General features: G+C 32.6%; 2 protein-coding genes and 2 non-coding genes across 5 annotated transcripts; 1 reads left to right on the plus strand and 3 right to left on the minus strand.

Annotated features, from left to right (window-relative positions):
* Window positions 1–2,873: 2,873 nt before the first annotated feature.
* Window positions 2,874–5,051, minus strand: LOC106707842 (peptidyl-prolyl cis-trans isomerase). Its single transcript, XM_045686307.1, has 5 exons — window positions 4,718–5,051; window positions 4,315–4,500; window positions 3,894–4,097; window positions 3,371–3,543; window positions 2,874–3,030 (listed from the first exon to the last, which is right to left on the minus strand). Exons 1-5 carry the CDS (start codon window positions 4,925–4,927, stop codon window positions 2,886–2,888), a joined length of 918 nt encoding a protein of 305 aa, XP_045542263.1. The 5' UTR covers window positions 4,928–5,051; the 3' UTR covers window positions 2,874–2,885.
* A 5,886-nt stretch (window positions 5,052–10,937) lies between these two features.
* On the plus strand, window positions 10,938–23,519 carry LOC106707832. Of its 2 annotated transcripts, none has more exons than XM_014499273.2 (8): window positions 10,938–11,040; window positions 20,620–20,728; window positions 21,045–21,341; window positions 21,576–21,800; window positions 22,246–22,500; window positions 22,708–22,791; window positions 22,946–23,031; window positions 23,367–23,519. In XM_014499273.2, exons 2-8 carry the CDS (start codon window positions 20,627–20,629, stop codon window positions 23,503–23,505), a joined length of 1,188 nt encoding a protein of 395 aa, XP_014354759.2. In that variant the 5' UTR covers window positions 10,938–11,040; window positions 20,620–20,626; the 3' UTR covers window positions 23,506–23,519. The 2 variants fall into 2 exon arrangements, with proteins under 2 accessions (XP_014354759.2, XP_014354760.2); XM_014499274.2 differs by having other exon boundaries at window positions 23,379–23,519.
* On the minus strand, window positions 20,763–20,844 carry Trnas-aga. The gene has a single exon. It is a non-coding gene; the product is annotated as a tRNA-Ser (tRNA).
* On the minus strand, window positions 21,391–21,462 carry Trnat-cgu. The gene has a single exon. It is a non-coding gene; the product is annotated as a tRNA-Thr (tRNA).
* Window positions 23,520–24,767: the final 1,248 nt, after the last annotated feature.

Here is a 24,767-nt window from a genome sequence, read left to right on the forward strand (position 1 = left end):
AAAATTCATTCCGTTACAATACTGAGGCAGTTGAATAGCATCCTTCATATCTCAGGCAACTTTTTTAGCAGTACATTGTAACCCGTCGTTCCTTCCTCGCTACTCTAGATAACAGACCCGAGTTTCAAAGAAACACAATTTACTTAGAATCCCTTTCAAGTTTCAAATGTTTGTAAGAACTTGAAAATTTGTTTCCCACCAATTAAAACCTTTTGAGATGTGTGAGGCGAGTAGATTAAGTTCACGCAAGAACAATATTATAGTAAACTCTTCTTGTATGAACCTATCAATATACACGAACAATTTCATTATTGAACTAAAAGAGCAATTACTAATTTCTATGCCTATCTGTCATACCTCCTATATATACTTAATGCTATTCTTAAATGATGGTTTGTCAACTAAAAATTGGTTTTAGTTTTTATGTTTACAAAATTTAGACCTTGTTTTGAAACAGATTACGTATACTTCGTATTACGTAACGTAGATTACGTAAAAAATTGCTATGCAATGTGTAGAACAATTTATAATAAGCTGCCAGACTCCATAAAAAATGTATCTGAAAATAAGTTCAGCGCCACCCTGAGAACTTGGCTAATGGAAAATTTATTTTATTCAATTGACGAATTCTTAAATACAAATACTAGCAATGTCTAATACAGTCCTTGACTAAATTTTATGCATTTCTCTGATCATTTTTGGAAATTGTTTTCATATGGAATTTATATCTGTGTTTTCTTTTTTGTTTCTATATATTTGACTAGTAAACAATTTTATTCAATAAATAAATTTTGACCTTTACTAATAATAAATTAAGCGACATTGATTACTTTAAATGATTATGAAATCCTATAATTATGTATTCACATTTTTTCTGTACCTAATATTATTATAAATTTTTGCATGTTAATATTATATTAACAAATAGGCCGCACTCAACGATTCTGTAACACCTTAATAACTGTACCCTATGTATGGCAAATAAATGAATTATGAATTATACAAGAAAGTTATACTCTTATCCGCTATGTCGTTTATTGCATTATTAAATTTGTTATCACAGCCGCTGCAACAATGTTCCTTTTGATAAGTGTAAGACTTGCTTTACTCCCCGAGGTTTACTTTTATTGGTCGTTCAGGCGAGGTTCAAATAAAACACGTGCGACATCAAACCTTGATAAGACCGCAACTATAAAGATTGATCGGAGCATAAAAGTAAGGCTTTACGTAACTCAATAAAGTGCAACACCTTTCTAAATCTTACTCAACACTTTTCCGAATATTTAACCTGAGAATGCTTTTAAAATATCTCAAAAGAGAGAATTCATTATGCGAATTATAAAGTAATTTTTGGAACAAAGTTCCTTATCGCGCGTTGTGAAAGGGGGCTAGACGGAAAAATTCTTACGAAAAGTTGTCACGACACTTTTTGCTATAGTAAGTATGTTAACGACGAATGAGCGCTACTTCACCATGGCAACGACGTGACAATATATAACGAAAATTCATAGAAATAAAATGTACTTCTTGTGAAGACTTAAGTTTTTTATTCATAGAATAAACATTGGTTCCTTCACTAATTAATCGAAAGGAACTTCGTTCCATCCGGGTGTTCCTTGACACCTCTCAAGTTTTTTTTTTAATTTTACGCAATCTTTGTAATCGATATGATTCTAAAATTGCGTTCAAATCAAGGATTCATCATGTACTCATACCAATATTTATAATATACAGTCAACCGAAAACTTATTTGTTACAAAAAATATTCTTTCAATGTATTCGCCCTAATTGGACATTAGACCTATTGTTGTGAATCCGAATCTAAAAGGCAATTTGACGAATGACTTTTCTCTTTTGTTAGTTCGTCTTTTGTCGTCGACTTACAAATGATAAGGAAGTCGATGAAAGAAAATTATAAATCTTGCTTTAAAAATACTTTCCGATTCCTGATAAATCATAGAAATATATTGAGACATTTATAATGATAAACAAATCACATGAATACAGATTACTACAGTTCCATTAGGAAGCATCCAAAAAGTACCTGACTAGAATTCAAAAATGTCATAAACCTCCAAAGGCGACTTTAAAACATCCTACCAAAGTTACATCATAATCCAATCCTGATTGGAATCGCACAGACGACAGATTTAACTTTAATTTGAAGAAGGATTATCTTAAGCAAGAGTGCATAAGGAAATAAAAATAATTAGTCATCATCCTCCTACTACCTCCTGTAACATAGGTCCCCACCTACCACAGGAGGCAGAGTCCTAAGAAATTGTAAAATTTTGTGGGTCAATGAATTTTTTTTTATCATCTCCCTGTTGTTATTCTATCTTATGTGGGTGTGGGACATGTGTTCGTAATCGAAATTATTTATCATATAACATCCTTCTTAATTATCTCATATTTCATGAATCTAAGTAATATTATAAATGCGAATGTTTAGATACATGGATAGATTTGTTAGAAGGTATCTCTAGAAAATTTGGCATAGATATAGAACATTTTGACAAAAAGACCGCCAAGATCCATCCACACCATCTCGGTGGCTGGCACTCCACAACCGTGCGGTTTTCGCGTAGCTTTCTACCGCGTACCGCCACGTTGTGGAATGGTCTGTCCTCGGCGGTATTTCCAAACCGCTACGACTTAGGGTCCTTCAAGAAGCGAGCGTATCACCATCTCAAAGGCCGGCAACGCATCTGCGATTCCTCTGGTATTGCAGATGTCCATGGGCGTCGATGAACACCTTGGTGTTCCCGCTGCTCGTTTGCCCCCTTTTTTCACAACACATAGACTACTAATCAAGTTTTTTAATTCCGCACGGACGGAGACGCGGGCGATAGCTAGTAAGAAATAAAACAAACTAAAAGTTAAAATCATTGTAATTCTCCACAATTGCTGATAGTCACTTTGGCGGAGACTGTGCCACTCTTGCTGCCGTATCTCTCCATCTTCTTGAGCACATCTAAGCCGGATATCACGTGGCCGAAAACCACATGCTTATTATCCAACCAGTCCGTCCTGGAAATTAAAAAAAAATTAAAATAATATTGAGGGAAATTTGATATTTAATATGATAAATATTATTTTAATGTACACACAATTTTACAGTTTTAAATAAAAATGTGCGCTTAAATGATCTCAATCTAAAAGGTAAATAAATATTTTTAGTGAAAAAATAAATAACTTTAAAAAACGAACATTAAAAAAATTACATAACACAGGCCACTAACTGTTCATGTTCCATTTTTGATTTAAAAAAATTTTAGAGTGAAACTTGCAAACATATATTTATCTCTGTTACGTAAAAGAAAATGAAAGAGACAACAAAATATTATAGAAAACTCATAGTTATACTTACTTAGCAGTGCATAAGAAGAATTGTGATCCGTTTGTATTAGGGCCTGAATTTGCCATACTCAATATACCAGGCCCTGTATGCTTTAATGTAAAGTTCTCATCTTCAAACTTGCGTCCATATATTGATTTACCTCCAGTTCCATTATTATTTGTAAAATCACCTCCTTGGCACATCTTTATTTCATTAAGGAAATTAAATTTTTAGTTAAAAAAAAAAACTTTTTTAAAAGAGATGGCTTTAGTAATATAGATGCTTTTTAATGGATGGATGGACGGATGGATGGATGGATGGATGGATGTTTATTTGAAGGTATCTCCGGAATGGCTGAACGGTTTTTGATGAAATTTTGCACAGATATAGAACATAATCTAGAAGAACACATAGCCTATTTATTATGCTTTTTTAATTCCGCGCGGACGGAGTCGCTGGCAACAGCTAGTATAACTATATGCCGAAGACATTTACAAACTATTAAATGTATATTTATACTTAAAAAAATGTTGTATTAATTAAAAAAGGATACAAAATCAGGTATGATTCTATGAAAGCTACTTCCTTGATAGCCAAAGCCTTTTTCATGTGTGCATAATGCTCTGAAGTTCTCAGCTGTCTTGGGCACTATGTCTGCTCGAAGCATCATTATTATTCTTCCGAGCTCCTGCTTTCCGATGCACACATCAAAGTAAACCTGTGGGTTGCGTTTCTCTGTAGGCTTTGCTGGAATTGACTGAAAGAAAATATTAGAAATTTTTTATACACAGTTATTGCCAAACACAGCATGCATTGTAATGTAAAAGACAGATTAATTTCAGTAGTCTTAACAATCAAAATAATATTGTCCAAGTTGAACAAGTTTTCTTACTAAAGTTTCTAATTGTTTAACTTGATTTAAAATAGATAATGTACTAACTTAGTTACTATCAAATAACAATAAATCTTCTTACATCTGTCACTTCAGTTTTATCCTTAGTAGTCTCCTCTTCTCCCTCCTTGTTGATGGTCAGTGTTTCACCAGCATGCTTCTGCAGCCAGCTATCTTCTGACCATACCGGCCTGGTTGAACCCTCTTTTATCCTCTGCGGAGCAGCTACATTCACCCTAATTGTTCTACCAAACAACTCTGAGTCATTCTAGAAAGTGAAATAGTCAAAATGTATTGAACATGTATTTTACATCATGTTTATGAGAGAAATGTCATTTTATGATCCATATTGATCAGGTCACTGGAAATTATTCAAATGTGTATTTTCCTGTTAATTTGGTTAGTACTTTTTCACCTTTTTCTTGCTCTCCTTAATCAGAAACTTCACGAATAATGTAAACTTCACTACTTAAAATGTACCATACCATGTTATCAATAGCTGCTGCTGCATCTTCGGCATTCTCAAATTCAACGAACGCAAAACCTCTGTGCTTCTCTGTCTCATAATCTAGGGGTATTTGTACATCAACTAAATCGCCAAAAGGAACGAAAGCCGCATTTAAAACTTTTTCATCAACTTCTTCTGCTAAACCGCCAACATATATTGTTCGCTTAGAACTTGGTTTGCTTGACATTTTATTAACACGATAAAAGCACTATTAAACTTTTATTCAATTCAATTTAAAAACCGTTTAAAAAATGTATTATTATAATTATAACAACACTTTTAACCTCTCAAATGTCGTAAACAAAAATATAACCTGCGTGACTGACATGACAGTGACATTGATTGATCGTGAAATGAGTGATGTTGCCATAACTATTTTATATCGCATTTTTAAGTCTGTCTATGGAAATACTGAATTATTCCACATACAATCTATTTTTCTACACAAACACATATTTGCAGTTATTCAAACTTTCTATGGGACCAAATCGTTATTAACAGTTTATTTAATTCCTAATAATTGCTTAGTAATTTTTCAAATATCTGTCTGGCTTGTAACAGAGCAAAAATAGTCGGATATGAAATAATGTATGGCCAATATTCTTTTTTTTTAAAATTCGCTCCGAATCGCTGTTTTTCAACTTTAAAAAAAGTGCGTAGTTAGTAAAGATCTGGCATGCACTTTGTTCATCATCGACTCCCACAGTAAAATTTACGCCAAGCAAGCCCAGCAAGCTAATTACCATCCACAATAACTATCGACCCTTGGCATCGATAACAGATTGCGTATTAAATTGAAAGAATCAAGAAAGAAAAACATGCCATTAAGTTAGGATAGATATGATTACCGGGAAAAATATGTAGAATTTCTAATTAACTATTCAATGATCAAATCCTTACAGAATCATAAGCGTTACAGCAATCCCTATGGGATTCCTAAACTAGTTTTGTATTACTTGCATAAAATTTAATTGCAATTGCAACTGCACGACACACGGTTACATCACAAATTATAATATCCATAAAGATGTGCTTGTAGTAGTTTAATGCTAATTTAAATACGACGTTAAGATTTTATATTACTCTTAATCTTTTTGCACTAAGGCAATGGTCTTGAATTTTGTACGGACTTGTCTAATCGCTCTATTTTGCTATAAAACTATCCTTTCAGTACTTTACCGATGTTAAATAGAATTTAACACAAAATTACTTACAAAAAATAATTCCAGTCAAATCAAATATAACCACAAACCTATTTACCTTCGATGTCATCAACTTACTATAATGAAGGAGATTTTCTTTATTAGCGAGTATACCATACCTAATATACCAAGAATCACTTATAATAACATAGTTAACTTAATGCCTGACATCATTATGGAGCAGTATGTTGTATGTCGAGGCCTACAGTTATCGATAATCATAATTGTAAAGACGTAAACACTGTCATAGCTGTGTCTTAGAATGTAACTGTAATGTATCGTGCGGGGATCGCTTATAGCTTTCTTATAGCTTTGCGTATACTGCTATGTGCTATCCAATTTGTTGGTAAGCAATGATTTACAATTAACTTTTTTGCGTCACAAAACAAACTCCAGTTTCTAATATTATAAAAAAATGAAATAGAAAGAAATTTATTGGTGGAATAATAATTTAATGTATCCTTAGTGACTCTTTAATTAAGCTTTTTTGGCGGGTAAATGTGACACTTGAATATCGAAGAGATTTACGTTCTCTTCTTGGACAAAAAATTGCGAGGCAATGACTCTCCGCTGTGTAAAGTTATGTAAGTCAAGTACTTAGTAATATCACAGTAACGTAATCCTGCCGTGCAGTTATCTCAGTGTTTAAATCGAATTAAGTTATCGTAGTGTGAAGAACAGCGAAAGAGCTTTGATTAGAGTCCAAGACATCTAATTTTAACTCCATAACGTCTGCTCGATTATAACCTTAGGTACCAGTTGTTTTGTGGTTGTTATACTCGTAATTGTTCTTTTATATACTCTTTGGTTGTGACGGCTGTGTAATCGAGTATTATCTATGCCTACGCCAGAGATGCCCAAACTTTTTTATTCTAAACTCCTTTCAATACTGATTACAATGAATGTCTTGTATTTTTTTCCTTGTCAAGTTGTAAACCCCCAACTTTATTTCCCGCCATAACACACGTTCGCTTTTCTGTCAACTTCAGTCTACCTGAACAACTTTGAGAATTACTGAGCTACAAATTGCGTTGAATAAATGATGTATTTCCGTGTTCAATGTATTTTTGTTACATCTTATCCTGTCCTAAGACTATTTGAATACTTGCAGGTAATAGATAATATTATTTTATTATCTATTATTGTGGATAGAATCTAGGAATTGTGTGGACTACCATTGCAAGTTACCGCATCAATAAATTTTCCTTTAACCAGTCTTTATTCTTCTATTAACAGGATGAATTCAATTTGTCGTGGAAATATAGCCTGTATTGAGTTGTAATAAACACTAATGTTGTTAGATTTTTATCTGTAATCATTCAGGAGCGAGTTGCTCACAACCTGATTGTGACTGTTGTAAAGTTGCGCATTACCAATCGTGTTATTACTAAGAAGTAGTTGATAGAATGTCAGTTGGTAGGGAATCGAAGAACTTGTATTTAACTGTTTATAAATCGGATCACTAAGAGTACAGACTTTCATCATATTTATATTTTTTTATCACGTGGATCTAAAACATCGTATCCTAATTTGGAATTGCTTTAAGACAATTTATTTATTGCTTGATTCATTTTAATTAATATTATCTTGGCACGTCTAGCACAGGCTATGAGTACTCTATCTTAGCTTTCTATGCAACTATATCGTTTTAAACACTTTAATTCTAATGCAAAAATATAAAACTTCACTAACATAACAGGTAAATAAGTACTGATGTCTGTCTTAACCATAAATAATTACATTGCTAATACACGAATGGGAAACTTCTCTTTTCCCACCGCGGTGAATTATCGCCATTGTCTATCTTTGCATACGAGAAGTTGACCTTTGGTTGACCTCAAACGTTTATGCGCAGGCTGGCATATAGGTTATCTAAACTAACAATTGATGATTTGCGTAAAAAGTTTATTGCTACAGGAAAGCATTAGCTAAACAAGCTGTATGCTCTATTGGTTATTATACTGCTAAACCACTGGTCTTTGATTAAGCAAATACGATATTTTTATCACTTTCTCCAGTGATTTCATATGTACATCTAGTTTTATAAAATAAAATACTTGTACCCTTACCTTTCTCCTGCGCTAAATTGATATTTGAATGTTAGACAATAACAATAAAAAATGAATTATCGATTTTATGTCGGAAAGAGTTCTAAAATCAGATTCTTTCAAATGATTAGAAATGTTCTATAAGACCAGAACATTTTACCTCTCGGCACAATTATTAGCATGTCGTTTATTTAACAGGCATATTGAGGAGTAAATTAATCATATAGCTTTAGGCGTATGCTCCGCTTTGCAGCAGCTTTGTAACAAATGTTAATAAGGATAACTTTCATCATGATCACTGGCACTGAAACTTGTTCGTCAAATGTTGAAGTAATCTATATATATAAAAGAAAGTTGTATTAGTTACACCATTTATAACTCAAGAACGGCTGAATCGATTTGACTGAAAATTGGAGGGCAGGTAGCTTAGAACCAGGAAAAGGACATAGGATAATAATTAATTTTTACCCCGTTTTCTATTTTTTTTTATTCCGCGCGGACGGAGTCGCGGGTAAAAGCTAGTTAATTATAAAATAATTGTAAATTCCAAACAAAATTACGCACTACAATATTGATAATATTGTATAATAATAATAATAATATTGATAACATTAACTTACATAATATCGATGATACCCTGAAAATTATGTAAGCATCAGAAGAACATAAAATGCTTTAGACAATTTAAGTTTTTACTAGTAAATTTTATATTTATATTTTAGCTTATGGGGTAATGGTTTTTATCGCAATCATTCCAACATAAACTATTCTGTAGGGATTCTTTATTCTTTATTGCATCTAAACATTCGCATTTATAATATATGTAAGAGTTTCGAATCCGAGTACCATTACTCAGAAAACGGACACCAACAGCCGGCCAATGAAAGTTACGTCCGTCATTATAACGGTGGCAGTAAAATTAAATATTGACCTTGATTTTAAAACAAGTTTTTATGTTATTAAACCGTATTTATTATCGATAGCTCATTTTAACGATGTTCATCATATGAAGTTACCTAGAATAGAAAGAACTTCAAAGTATATAATGCGTTAAATAATTGCATTTCTTTCAATGAGATTTAGACATCGCAAGAGCAAGTCAAGCAAGTCAAGTTTATAACATCATTCAATCTTGTATCTGTACAACTTTACAAGGGACAAAAACAGACGTCTTTAATTCATTGAAATGAATAAATTAAAACAATCGGAGTATACAATATATTAATTACAGTTTTGTTTTGTAAGTATTACAGAAGCCATGAGACCAAGGACCTTAATGACTTGGTCCAACATAGAATAAAACATACACATATAGTCTCACGACATAACGTTAAAGCAGTGGTCCAAGGTAATTATGTCCTCTACCTAAATTATCTAAACTATTCGTGATCGTTGGTCCCCTATGTGACATAAATAACTTAGACAACTATACATTTTAATAAATGAAAAATTTATTCATATATCTGACAGCACCGCCCTCTTCCACAGATTTAGGCTTTGTTTTTCCATTACATTATAACCACTTGTAATTTAAAGTAATACTGATGATATTATGGTTTAGACCATGATTTTCAAATATTAGTACTCAATCCGCTTCGAAGTAAATACATTTGGAGCTTCTTAATTTTTTAATGCATTATTAGTTATGACTAATTGATACGAGATCTTTGGAATCTATTGTCATATTTTCTTATCGATCTTACAATCAGTATTGATACCCGAAAATATCTTACTAATATTGTAAATGCGAATGCTTGGATGAACGGATGGATGGATGTTTGTTTGAAGGTATCTCCGGAACGGCTCAACGGATCTTGATGAAATTCGCCATAGATGTAGAACATAGTCTGAAAGAACACCATAGGCTACTAATAAAGTTTTGTTTTTATTCTGCGCGGACGGAATTGCGGACGACACCTTGTAAATTGATAACTTGTGAAAGTTTAATTTTGTGAAAGTTTAATTAATTGTGTTATGAAAAATAAAAGTTGTTTATATGTAAAAAAAATGGAATATTTTTTAGTTAAAAAATATTATTCTTAACAGTTGTTATTAATAAAAGTTCAACTCGGACTGTAAGAGTGGTGGACGTTGATAATTTTCAGGAGCGGTATGTAATGTTTGCCAGTGATACTAAGAACCTCTAAGTTCTTATTAGTTCTAACATATGTAATTTAGGCTCACCACAAGCAATATCCAAGTTATAGTCACACAAGAACAAAAATGACCACACAACTGTGATGCTATAACAAAATAACCAGTTAAGTGAGATACACGCAGCTTGCTTGTTTTTTTCATATTTGTTGAGTTGTCTCGAGACGAAGAGGGTCAATTTTATCTGGATGGTCAACATCTTGAACACAGGGTCGGTAACATTGACCAACGTATTGTTTAACAGACATCAGAATAAAATCTATATATATAAAAGAAAGTCGTGTTAGTTACACTATTTATAACTCAAGAACGGCTGAATCGATTTGACTGAAAATTGGTGGGCAGGTAGCTTAGAACCAGGAAACGGACATAGGATAATTTTTACCCCGTTTTCTATTTTTTATTCCGCGCGGACGGAGTTGCGGGTAAAAGCTAGTTTTAAATATATCATAAAAGGCTTTCAGTATGAGATGAAATGTCTAAGGCTAATAAAAGAAGGAACAGGGAGAGCCTATGACATTACACTCATCAGATAAGACATAAAGTAAAAATAGTTAGAGGTGCTATCTTTTTGACCTGCCTACTCTTCTAAGCGATCACTACTAAAAATCTGCAACTGACCAGACGTAAGTCAGCAACCTCTAACAAATAAAAACTTACTAATCCTTCATAAAGCTTGCTGTGATTCATCTTCTAGCCTCAAGTCTTTTCCGATCATACTGTTGACCAAGCCATAGAGCCGTATGATCACGGGCCCCGGGCTGGCCACTATAAAACGTGTCGGGCGGCTGTTTGGCGTGCAATCGCCGGTTAGTTCGCGCAAGGTCAAGTTCGGACCAAGTCATTGCTCCACTGCATAGCTCAGCTCCCGCGCATCTGGCCTTTGGATCCCCAAGGTGAGTTTTATATTAAACGTACATTAATTGTTTACAACAGATAACGTGACATGAAATCATTTATTAAAGTGTGTAATTTTGTTATAAACTTTTAGCGATGAAAATGTTATGAAAATCTATTTTATGTTTTACTTATAAAAATTTTTTTTATTTAATATTATATTAAAATAAATGTAGTGAAAAATTAATTCTCTAAAATCATTAAATCGGTGGAGCTTATGGTACTTTACACACCTAAGGATGTTTTTACTCTATATAATACTAAAATATTTGCTATTGTTTGTTGTATTTATAATGATCGGTTTGAAACTTTAATTAGTGAACAAACTGTGTAAAACATTAAAATGTTACAATAACTTATAATATAATAACTTATAATAAATAACCTATAAATCTCAGTAACCAGTAGATAAACATCTTATATTACAACTTTAATAAATAGTTATGCCTCGTTTTAACATAAAATTTCATAGTTCATTTTAAGCAATTTTATTCCAAGCTTTATTTTCAATGATTGTTCAAAGCTTTGATATGTAACAAAGTTTTGTCCATACCTTCTGCAACTTTTGCAATAAATTATTCATAGGTACAATTTTTACTTACGTGAACATATTATTTTATACTTTTCATTCATCTAATTGTAAATGTTACAGTAATTAAAAACCATCATAACTACTGACTACTTCATCATTATACCAACATCCACTTGTTCGTTCGTTCATTAATACCAGTAACAAGAATCAAGCGGGGTTTCTACCCCAAATTGGCCCCTTGCTTTCTTCATTCATTAGATTTATAACTCCCAAAAAATTGAACAAATTATCGGCCTATATTTTGTAGAAATATGCCAAACTCGTTTACATGATTCCCATTTCATAACCTTTTGGTTTATCACAAAAACTCCAATCAGGACGTACCTATTTTGTTTTTTTTATTATGCCAGTGCTGTACCATACTTCTTAAAACTGTTCCTAACTGTAAAACAACATACATACAGAAGTATGATTTAATATTTACCACGCAAGAATTTTAATAAAATGTACTTAATTTAAGGAGGTTTAAATTAACATTGCTGGGTAAGTTATTGGGTCAGCCAGTACTTATTTGGTAAACGTCGAGTTAAATAATTATGATAAAGTAGCTGTCGCGAAATTTATAATAACATAATAAATAACCTATATTTTCTTCTAGACTATGCTCTACATCTATGCCAAATTTGTTCGAGATCCGTTGAACCGTTCTAGAGATACTTTCAAACAAACATCCATCCATCCATCCATCTAAACTTTCGCATTCATAATATTAGTATGATATCTTTGTCGAAACTTTAATTTTTACTATTACCAAAAGTTCTACAATAGAAAAAGGTACAATGTACTTTTATAATTTTTTATTTACTATTCCATCTTCTCCACGGTCACGTGACAAAATTTAGGTGTTTGAAGAATTCGATTTTGTTTGGCTTTTCAACCCATCACGATTTGCGCCAAAATTGTTTTTGTATTCCACACCAAGAGTGAACGGTGATTTTTATTTGCACAAGCCAATTTTTTATATGTATACCTAACGGATTTGGTGTTTTTTTTTTTTAGTAAAAAGATTTTTATCAACATTTGTGTAGCTTTGAGTATAATAGTTTTTTTTTTACATAAACCTTTGTCGATCTTAAACGTGATTGATGGAGATGATGAAGCGAATTGCTGTCTAAAGTTATAGCAAAGAAATTACATTTTGATTACTTCACGGTTACAGTATGTGGCTAATGGTCAAGCGAATGGACTCGTAATTTTCAGCGTATGTGTGGTCAAAAAAGTTTTGAACGACCACACCTTCCAAGTTGAAGCCCGTTTAAAATTGCTCTTAGACGGTAAAATTTATTAATTATCAAATTAAAAGTGAAAATAATTGTTCGATAATTTGTCGATAGAGACATTTGATGTCAATTTTATTAATCTATGGCAATTTTAATAAACATTTATACCTCCATCAAATTCGATCGATATCACAAATACAACAATAATTTAAAATCTGATCTATTCTTTAGACTCAATCTATTTTAGTCCCTCGTGTATGTGATTAGAACAAACATAAGGATCGAACTTTAAAATTTTTAATTGACATCAAACAACGTCTGTCGTTCATTATCCACGCTCGTATCCTCACATCGCTTAGACACAATGATGATGTGTCCATCGAACGGTTATTGATGCAGGGAAAGATGGAAGGTACAAAGACACGAAGTAAATCCCCAATTTGGAATTTAGATGTCTCCTTGCATGTAAGTGCAAAAAAGAAGCAGTCCGAGAATAGTTAAAAGGATAGCCCTGCCTGATGACTACGACCAATCTAAAACTACTGAACCTGGTAACACAGCCACATTAGGGATCACTAAAAGATTATCTGCCGGTAAACAAAGCTTATATAACAGCTATAGGTAAGCTTTTGCTTGAATCTTCATTGTACCGACTATTTATATGACGTCACCTCATTCAATTATACTAAATTAAACAAAGACACAAGATAAAGTTAACTAAAATATGATTCTAAGGATAACTCAGAGAGATTGTCAGACCGTGGAAAGATATTATGTACTCAACAAAATAGATTCTTAACTCGTTTAGATAGAGTTGGTTATTCATTAACATTATCTGATTTACGTATCGCGTGTTAAAGTCTAATAATCGTTAGTTGTAAGTTCAATGTATTGTGTTACACGGGTTAGGTATGGGATATTTACTAGTTGTGACTCTTGGCGGCGGAATATATGGAAAGATAATTTGAAGATATTAGGTTACATATTGTATGAGGGCACAGAATAATTCGGAGAAACACGTGTTGATGTTTTCAGTTAAAATGCCTAAGGTATATGAAAAGATAGAACAAATGTCAAAATCGTAATAACTAAAAATGCTTTGACGTAAGATAATTATTGTTTTATAAGCAAAAATGTGTCAAGACTGTACAAATTCAAGATTAGTCATTCCTACCTTTGAAGTGTTTACTTAAAATAGAAAAGTTTAAATGTATTTATATATAATTGTATTCATTTGTTTCCTTAACCGATTACTTAGAGCCACGATTTTTTTTTTATAAAATAAATGCTCGCAATAAGAAAAGGCTACGAAAAAATTAACAAGTTCAGTAACCCTTTGACAGCCGTCAAGCGTGAACATCCAGTTATGAACATATTCACGTAATTTATTCAATTATAGTCAGATGCTTGGAGCTATAAATGAAGTTTGCATAAGAAAGATCAACGCAATATCATCGATGTGGTATAAATTACTAATGAACAGAATGGATAACAAAAAACTTACTATATTGGACCTAGATAAGATATCAATTCTACTACACGTGAAACTAAAAATAAAAAAAATAAAAAAAAAAAAACTTACAATATCACTATCCTAAGAACTGCATCCAATCCAAATAAGTAGGTACGCATTTATTTTTTAGTATCGGATAAAGTTGGATAACAACTTATTGGAGTGACTTCATTGAATACAGATAAAAAGTTCTTGCTCCAAACTGGTCCCGGAGCGGCCGGAAGAGCGAGTCCGCAATTATCATGAGGTTTTTTAGCTAACGTCTAATTAAACCGTACTAATAGGACTCTGGCTATGTTGTGACGGGTTACCGTTACATCTAACATTGCGTACACCATAGAGTATAAGAAAAAAGGTTTAATTGTTTTAATATCCAGAAGTTCAATTCAAATTATTGTTATTTACTGGCTGGTTGGAACTTAATTAGAAAAATAAGAAAAGAAAAATAACTGTATACATAATCTAAATTTGTCGTAGCCTATTTCATCAACATAGTAAATTAGTCACGTACTTTTTGATACCTCTTTGTACTTTCTTGCAAATTGCTCATTCATTCGACGTGAGGGCCTTCAAGCCCGCCCTATTTACAAAAATGGCTCCCATTTAGATTACAGCAACTATCGCCCCATCGCCTTGCTTTCAGTCATTAATAAGATCGCTGAAAAAGTGGTGGTGGGGCAGATTAGCTCGTTCCTAGAGAATAATAAGATACTGTCTGAGTGTCAACACGGATTTCGGCCGGGTCGGGACACCAGCACTGCGCTGACGAAGTTTATGGATACAATTAACGAATACCTAGACAGCGGAAAGCAAGTAATAGTACTGTTTATCGATTACAAAAAAGCGTTCGAAACTTTAGATTACAAAATATTACTTGAAGCTATGAGTGACTGTGGCATCCGGGGCCCAACAAATACATTTTTTAGTAATTACTTAAAACAAAGAACACTACAAGTTACGGTTGACAATGTTACAGGCGAGGAAGCCAGCGTCAGTCTAGGTGTCCCGACTGGGTCAGTGTTCGGCCCGGTTGGTTTTAATTTGTATGTTAATAGTGTTGCCAAAACAATTAAGCACTCCTGTCTATACATGTACGCTGACGACATGTGTTTAGTATATGGCGATAAAAATGTGACACAAATACAAAAAAACATACAGGCTGATTTTGACAGTATAACAAAATGGGCGCACGATAACAGTATCGTTATTAACATAAGTAAAACTAAGTGCATGCGCATATATTCTCCTTATAATAGAGGTGCAAAAAGTATTAATAACAGTGACATAAGTATTACAGGGCATTCGTATCAGTGCCTCCATATGTCTAAACAAGCTTGTACGTGTCCGCAATTGGAATATGTTCAAAATTACAGATATCTTGGTCTAATAATAGATCAACACTTCAATTGGAAGTGTCACATAGATGAGGTTGGTAGGAAGCTATCAATACTCTTAGGAAAGTTTTTTTACCTGAAGCAAATTGTAGATATAAAAACTTTATATATGATTTATTTTGCACTTGTAGATTCTCTCATAAACTATGGTGTTGCTGTTTATGGTAGGACATTTAAGTCATATTTATTAGACATAGAAAACTTGCAAATTAGATTTTTAAAAAAACTAGTGAATAAAAATACGTTAGAATCGTGTAAAAAAGATTACAATCAATTGTTTACAATATGTAAAATTTTGCCTATAGAAAAGAAAGTTAAGTTAAGGATTATATTAGATAACTATTTCAGAGAAGAACATAAAATTAAAACAAACAATATATACAAAACCAAACGGGTGAGAGAGGGCCAATATGTTACAACTAGGGCAAGTAATTACTACGGTGAGAGAACAACCAAATATCTTGTTCCTAAATTGTACAATGCTATAGAATGGCTTAGAAATGACCCACATCAGGTGAAAGCATCAAAAAATGTTGTAAAAAATAAGCTAAAAAAGTATTTTTTAGAAAATTAAGTATACTTAATAGTAGGTTTAGTATAATATAATGAGTGTCTGTCGCCATCAAACTGCTGTGCAGTTTGGCGACTTTTTATAATTCTTGTGTAATGTAATTTTTTTGTGAATAAATAAATAAAAAAAAAAAAAAAGAGTAGAATGAATAGGCATTTACAAAGCTAGCGCGTACCATCTTTAGACCTCATCATCACTTCATCGGGTGGGATCGTGGTCAAGCGCTAGCTTTTTCAATATAAAAAAACATATAAATTATGGCAATGTTAATAAGAAAACTACCTCGTTTAATATTATAATATTGTTATTAGAGAAAATCAATACTTTTAATAAGTAATTGCCACTGCGCTACGACGCTCTCAAGTATCTCATACTGTATCGATATCAACATCCCATCTTCAACCGAAAAGAAGATCTGAAGGTAGAGTTTTATTTCGTCTTTCAGTACAATAGCACATATGATATCATGGTCCATAATAACGTATAGTTTAGTAGCAAAAATAAAAGCACAACTGGCGTTAGGTTTTCTATTGACGTGTTACATCTACGTAAGACGAGCGCGCTTTGCCGTCGAATTACATTGACCGTTACATTGTTACGCCGTAACTAGTTTTAAAGTGTTAGTTCGAACGGATATACCACTTCAAGATTTAAGATAAAAAAACGGAACTTTAAAACGTCTTGCCATTGACCCGGCATTACCTTTGACTCCGGCTTTTTTATATTACAAAAAGGCAAACTTACATTGCTCAGTAATCTTTATTACACTCTACATGTTACATGTAAAAGAATTTATAAAATTTCGTATGTGTTATTCCTGTGGTCAAAGTACGAAAAGTAAAGTTAAGAAAGAAGCAGAGGTAGAGATAAGGAACATTCTTCATTAATCAGACGAAACGTAGTTTAGTAACCAGAATAATTTTCTTTAAGGGCATATTACTTAATGAATTGAGTAACTGAACAGGTCTTACTGCTACTAGCTATATAGGTCATATGCAGATTATAAAAAACCATGACTATTTGAACACGACAAAAAACGTTTAATTTGGGAAGCGTAAGTAGGTATATAATACGTTGTAGAAAAGATTTTGCGCATTCCAAATACAGAGTCAGAGCGGAAAAGCTAACAAATTAAAGTTTATTTTGTGTGTCTACCGAAAAATTGCATATTTGACGTATTTCGTATTTATATTTACATAAACTTATGTAATTATAATACATTTATCAGACAAAATATATTAAATTTATGTTAAAACAACTTGAATGAAATTAAAATTTAATCATTGATTTGAAATCAACACATCTTTTAGTAAATAAATAAAAAAGTATACTTATTACGGGAGCTTTCAATGGCATCTCGAAGCTTTAAAAACAAACCGATGCAACTTGAAGGCAAAGCTCATTACGCAAGTTGTCAGTGGACGCAAGCGCAAAGCAAGGCCGCGTGCGGGCAATGACCCCCATGCAACGCCATCTCGCGACCAGAAGCGAACGATAAAATATGTAAGGAAAACAACGCTATCTCGCTTTAAATCTTCAACAATAACATATGATTTTAATTGTTTAAAACATATGAAGATATAATGATAATCTACTAATTATGCAAGAATTACTGTCTGTATTTTTAAATAGATAGTAATTTATAAAAATAATAATAAATAAAAAAAATTTATTTTTCTACATTATCTATACTTACTGATAACTACTCGTGGAGTGATATAAACTAAATTGTACACTATAAATTAGGCTTATACACAATACAGCAATATTAAAAAGTGGTTATCTCATGTATAGATAGCGAAGTCACATCTAAATACGGCTAGTATGTAGCTATTTTAGCTCAAAATTATAAAGAAACTAGCTGGCGCCCGCGACTCAATCTGCGCGCAGTTAAAAAAACTGGTACTTGTAAACGGGGTATGAAAAATAGATGGTAGCCGATTCTCAGACCTTATGCATATAAAATTTAATAAAAATCAGTGAAGCCATTTCGGAGGAGTATGGTAATTAACATTGTACATAACACGAGAGTTTTATATATAAGATGTCATTAATTTATTAAAGTTGTAGACAAATTTACGAGTAAATCAAAAGATGTGTTAAGGTTCAATGTATTAACTAAATGATACCAACTTGACAAATTAAGATGCTGTTATATTTTGCTTAACCTTTTATAGGGTCTTGGTTATTACTTAAATATCCTATACTAATGATAACGGGTCAGTAATTTACAGTTATTATTTATTAAACATACATACATTTATGTTTTTTTATACGTATAAGATATTTATAACCACAGTTTTTACTGCAGAGTGGTCCCAATAACATTCTTTACTTAACAAAGTCTTCCACAGAACCTCACATTAAGTAAACTTGTTATAAAAATACAAATTTCTGAACGGTATTTTAAATTATTGCGTGATAAAAAAACGCTCCAAATTAAAACACCGGAATGAATTATCTTATGTAAAAAAATTAGCTCAGTAGAATAATAAATTCCAATGCCGACTACAGGAGTAAAAGATATCGTTGTCCCTCTTTTTTCGAAAAAAATTAAAGAGATGACAGTATATTCTGAATCACAGTAGTAATGTTGTGAAACCTACCGTAAAGGTATATTACATAACGGTTTTGTATGTAGTAGTAATCCGATGAAGTAAATAAAGGTCGTTTAACTTGTATTAAATCTGTACAATTACGCTTATTATTTCTATTGAAAATGACGCAACATTCACTGATAATTAAATATGAACAGCTTTGTACTAACCTCTGCATTAAATAAACTTTACGATCGTTAATAACAGACTAAATACGTTGTTAGAAGACAGATAAAGATCGAGTTGGCTTTGACATGAAAATAATGACGTGTTTATTTTTATATTTCATTTAATATAAAAAAATTAACTGAGACTCCTATTATTTTTTTATTGGCTATAAAGTATACCTATTTACTTCTATCGGATGTTATTTTAATTAATCCTATTTACATACTTGCACTATAATTTGCTTATAAGCATGTCAAACTTATGGCAACCATCAAGTAAATTATGTTACTACAAAAACAATAAAGCAAGCTATTATAACTGGTCGCAAGATCTGGTACATTAAACCACGTTACTAAAGGCTGCTATACACGGATTACGTGAAGGAGTCAACCGACACAGATTTAAAAAGTCCAAAGCCAAATTCATGTATGGTACTGATCGCCAAAGGCCGATAACTTAAAGCTGGCGATACTATCTGCTTTAAATAGTCCGTGTATGGCTATCGTAACGCTGGTAATATTATACTATGAATATCTTATGCGTAAACACATAACGGTATTCCGCGGGCTTATTGTGGTTTGATACGCGAGACAATTTTTGATCCACTGACCTAAATCCATTAATAATGCTTAGAAGATATTGTTTCAATCTTCAATAACTAGTTTGAAACATCGCGAATGTATTCAAAGACAAAGAAACAAAAGAGGTTGAAAAATTAATAAAAAAAATGGTATAATATTTCTGATTTTTACTTCTGTCTTAAAAGTATTTCGAAAGCACAAAGTACATCTATATATATAAAAGAAAGTCGTGTTAGTTACACTATTTATAACTCAAGAACGGCTGAATCGATTTGACTGAAAATGTATGGGGAGGTTGCTTAGAACCAGGAAACGGACATAGGATAATTTTTACCCCGTTTTCTATTTTTTTATTCCGCGCGGACGGAGTCGCGGGTAAAAGCTAGTAACTTATAAAAAGTGAAGAAGGGAATATTATGTTTATAGTACTTACTAATATATTAACTATTTCTAAAGCTATCAACTATGTTTAGCGATGGGTTTAAAGTACTCTTAGGTCTTACACTTATACCTTATACTAGACACTAGATGAAACGTGTTCTGTTGAGGTTCTGCAACTTCTAGTATAAGACAGGTTGATATCTTATTTTTAGATGTAAAATTTTCCATAAAGAGATGGTTGATTTGCGTGAAAAGTACATGCAATTTTATAACGAAGTTAACGAAGTATAAGTTATGAAGCAATTTATATTTTGTCTTAAATATATAATTAAAGAAACTACAGATCGTGTTTCAAGTAAATTACTCCTCATATGTACCTACATAGTAATTATATTTTTCATTTTGGGTTTGTAGAAATTAAAAAAAAAATCGTATGTATTTAATTTTAATATTGCAATCGCAAAAACCTCAGTTTTAGAAATCATAAACAAATTTCTTTTCATAGAATTAATTAATAGAAATATGTATAAACAAAGATTTTAAATTTTACACTTTTTTTAGGTCCAAAATGTTGCGCAAGTCGATTTTCACAATTTGCCTGTTCTGTGTATCCGCACAAGCGCTCGCCAGCAGTGATGACAAATTCATCAAAAAATACGCCATGATGAAGGTAACATTTTACTAAATAATTAAAAAAGAATTTTCGCAGTCGGTAGGATTCGAACCTACGCTCCCAGAGGGAATCTGATTTCTAGTCAGACGCCTTAACCGCTCGGCCACGACTGCTCGTAGTTTTTAAGTGAATTTATAGATTAGACTAAATAACTAAAAACTTTAAAAGAAGAAATAACCTTTTTTTTCATTAATTAACAAAAAGAACACTTAAAATAGCAACATAAGAAATAATTAAAATTGTAAAATTTGTCTTAAAAAATTTACTATCCAAAACTTTAAAAACAGAAAAAAAAATATTATTTTACTTTCAGATATACGAAAGCTGTTTCGGTCCAGAAGTTGTAAAACAAATTAGAGAAGAAATGAAAGACGCGTATGCGAAATGCTCCTTACCGCCATCTTTCGAGGAGTCGCCAAACCCGCCTCAAATGTCGTCTGTCTTGCTCGGGAAGCTACCGCCCGGTTTCTCAATGGATCCGAGTACGCAAACTATCACTAAGCCCACAGATGGCGCTTCTCTAAATCAAGATAATGATTTGCCAAATATGGACGCGAAACCACAAAAACAAACACCAATGGCAGGAGTTCTATCATTCAGACCATTGACAGTACGTATTGAGTTCACCTCTCTTTGAAAAAAAAATAAAAAAATGTTGATGCCTCCTGTGAGGATTGAACTCACGACCCCTGGTTTACGAGACCAGTGCTCTACCACTGAGCTAAAGAGGCTATGAAGGTTGACCTGAAATAATTCATTAATTTATAAAATTAAATTTAATCTTTTAAGGAATTAAAAAAAAGAAAAATCTCATCGTTCTAATCCTTATTTCATTTACTTACAGCCAAACTTCCCGCAACAAGCTATCCCACAAGCGGGTATCCCGCCGTACATGATGCAAAACCCTCAGTTCCGTCCTTTCAGTCCTGCGGCCCCATTCTTCCAAACTCCATATAGCGCGCCTGGAATGTTCTACCCACCTGGACTTCCATATAATCCCTACGCCTACCCGCAGCAGTTCCAGCAAGCGTTCTACCAGCAACCGTTCTTTGGAGCAGGCAGAATGGCGGTAAGCTATCCAGTTTTATTATTGAAATATTCTAGGAATGTATTCTAATTAAATTCACGATCTGAAACTAGTCGGTACATACAACGGACTACACGTGTCTAGCCCTGATTTTATTTTATGCAGGAATATATTATCTTTGCAATTTAACAAAGATTATACTAAGGGAAATAGATAACAAATTGTAGTTATTTCATTCACCTTTGTCTTTCTATCTTCAAGTAACTTATATGGTTAATCTTACTTATATTATAAATGCGAATGTGTAAATGGATGGATGGAGGTTTGTTTGAAGGTATCTCCAGAACGGCTGAACGCATCTTGATGAAATTTGGCACAGATGTAGAACATAGTCTAGAACACATAGGCTACCCATTAAGTATTTTTATATACGCGCGGACGGATTCGCGGGCGACAGCTAGTGTCTTATAAATGTATTACGTTCCAGTTGGGTACAAGACAGATGAAGTCCTACGAGTCCCCTCGCGATTTGGACATTCGTGACCGTCTGGAACTGATCTCTCGCGGGCCGAGCGCGGGACGACTGCGTAACGTGACGTGCGTTATGCAAGAACTCGGCTACATCGATCACAACCTCGAGCCAAACTACGAGCAGATCACTCAGCGAATCAACAACCTACCAGTCCCCACCGCTCTCAAGACGGACATCCAAGACGGCCTGCAGTTCTGCCAGAAGTTCTCGGTAAATATATACCTATTACATGAAGACAAACAAAGTTAGGTTTTCTTGTCATTTAAGTAGCCACCTTAGATTTCGTATGAAAATAATCTTATGCCAGGATTTAAATTTCTATGTCGCAACACTTTGCTATCTGCTCTATCAAAATTAAGATACATGATGAAGATTAATAACAAATATACCAATAAAGATAATGTCAATCTTTTCCAGCAATGTGTACCAGAAATCAAACGCGACGTGGCGCCGCTTTCTCAAGAACTCATCAAACCCATGTTCTTCTTCAGATGCTACAAGGTTCGAAAAGTTTTCAGTACATAATCCATTTTAAAATTGATAAAAGCATCTGCAGATCCTCTGATATTGTTTATGTTCACGGACGGCGAAGAACAATTTCTTTGATATACCAAATTTTTTTTTAATTAAATTTATCTTAACAAATCTCTTCCAGCACAAAAAACTAGAAGCTTGCATCATGAAAGATATTCGGGAACGTTTCACATCGGAAGATGAATTGGACTCCGAAAGTGATTTCAGGTGAATTTTCATAATAATTAGAAATTGATCAATACTACAAACAGAGCATACAATACATTGCTGCGTTCTTTGGCAACAATAACGAGTTCTTAATATCTAAAATGTAAAGCAATGTAAACCACGAAACATCAATATACAAGTATAGGTAAAAATAAACAAAAGACATATCCGTAACTCACAATAGGTGATGTTTCAATTTTTTTTTAAACGTCACAAATTTGAGTATAATATTTATATTAAAATTTATAAGAAAACCTCATTAACTAATAATATTGTAGTTAGAATAAAAAAAAACGCTTGATATGTTGAAAATTATCCTTTTAATTTCGTTCTAGATTCATTTCCAGGTCGGCTCGATCAGTCCGCGACGATTCCCTGCCCGACCCGAGGTTCGAAGCACTGGACGAAATGGCCGCGTATTTCTACGACTATTTAAGTGGTAGTACAGGAATGGACTACGATTTATATTTGTAAAACAATAAATTTTAATTTAAAACTCTAGGATTAAAACAAGCGTGTAAAAGTAGTTCTTTTTAACTGTGGTTATATGTTTTCAGCTTAGCCGTAGATCGAAGTATTTTAATACGAATTTTTTTTTTTTGATAATTTAGAAGCACGTAGTATTTGTTTGCAATGATTTCTATTTCCCAATATGTAAATTTAAATTCAATGCCAATAATTTAATGTTAATAGGAGTTATTGAAATGGTTAAGCAAAAAATATTTGTAATTTTATTAACATAGATTTGTAAAGGCTGGTAATTTTAAGATTTTTTTTTTGCCATTATCTTGGATTTACACATTACATACATTGCTCAAAATATATCTGTAAGTCAATTATAAATTAGAATTTTTTGAACAACGTATAAAAATAATAGCGAAAATACACGGCATTTACGTAATTTTTGCATTAAGCATAGGAAAATCTTTTAATTGTTGTCTCTAGTATTTACTAGAAGAATAAGAAAGTGTGTTAAGATTAATCTTTAGTATCCAGGGCCGGCGTTAGGGTAGGATAAGGTTGGGCGACCTCTCGCCTCATGCAGTATCCTAGTAGTCCTTATACCGTTACTGTTATAATCAAATCTATTCTTGCAGCTTAATTATACCATAGACACATAACAAAACTCTTACCTCAAAAAAACATTAATGGGTGTCTTCCCTTGTACCTTGAGTCAACGACGCAACTCACGCCCGTAACCCAGAGCTTAAGTACAGATTAATTAAGTAAGCGTACTTTCACGCCATAAGTTTCCTTTATTAATGTCCTTTTTATAATCAACTAATAATTTAATAATTATATGATTTTTATTTAATTATATATTTGAAGTATATTAAGCTGCAAGGCCTAGTTTTCGTCCATTAAGCTTGGGGTAAGTCTGAGCTTTCTCGACGACAACTTTTCAATTAACTCCATTCAAAAAACGACCTATTTTTTTAAATTAAAAATGAAATTTACCTATAGTTTAAAGAAATTCTATTTGAATGGGGTCACATCTGTGAGATTATTAAGTACGCATTTTTTTAGTAATACAAAATAATTTACAAATGTTAAGACATACGATGTAAGCCTTTTGATTGATTGAAATAGGAATAAAATTAATAAATTTTAATGTTTGTTTCATTTACAGTTATTTACATTTTCAGTTAAAAAACTTAGAGTTTTGATAAGATGGTATGGTTGAATATTTTTTATTTGATAACAAAACATGACTATAGTTATTAGACATAGAAATT

Source organism: Papilio machaon, chromosome 3 (genome assembly GCF_912999745.1).
Source record: "Papilio machaon chromosome 3, ilPapMach1.1, whole genome shotgun sequence".
NCBI classification, from domain to species: Eukaryota; Metazoa; Arthropoda; class Insecta; order Lepidoptera; family Papilionidae; genus Papilio; species Papilio machaon.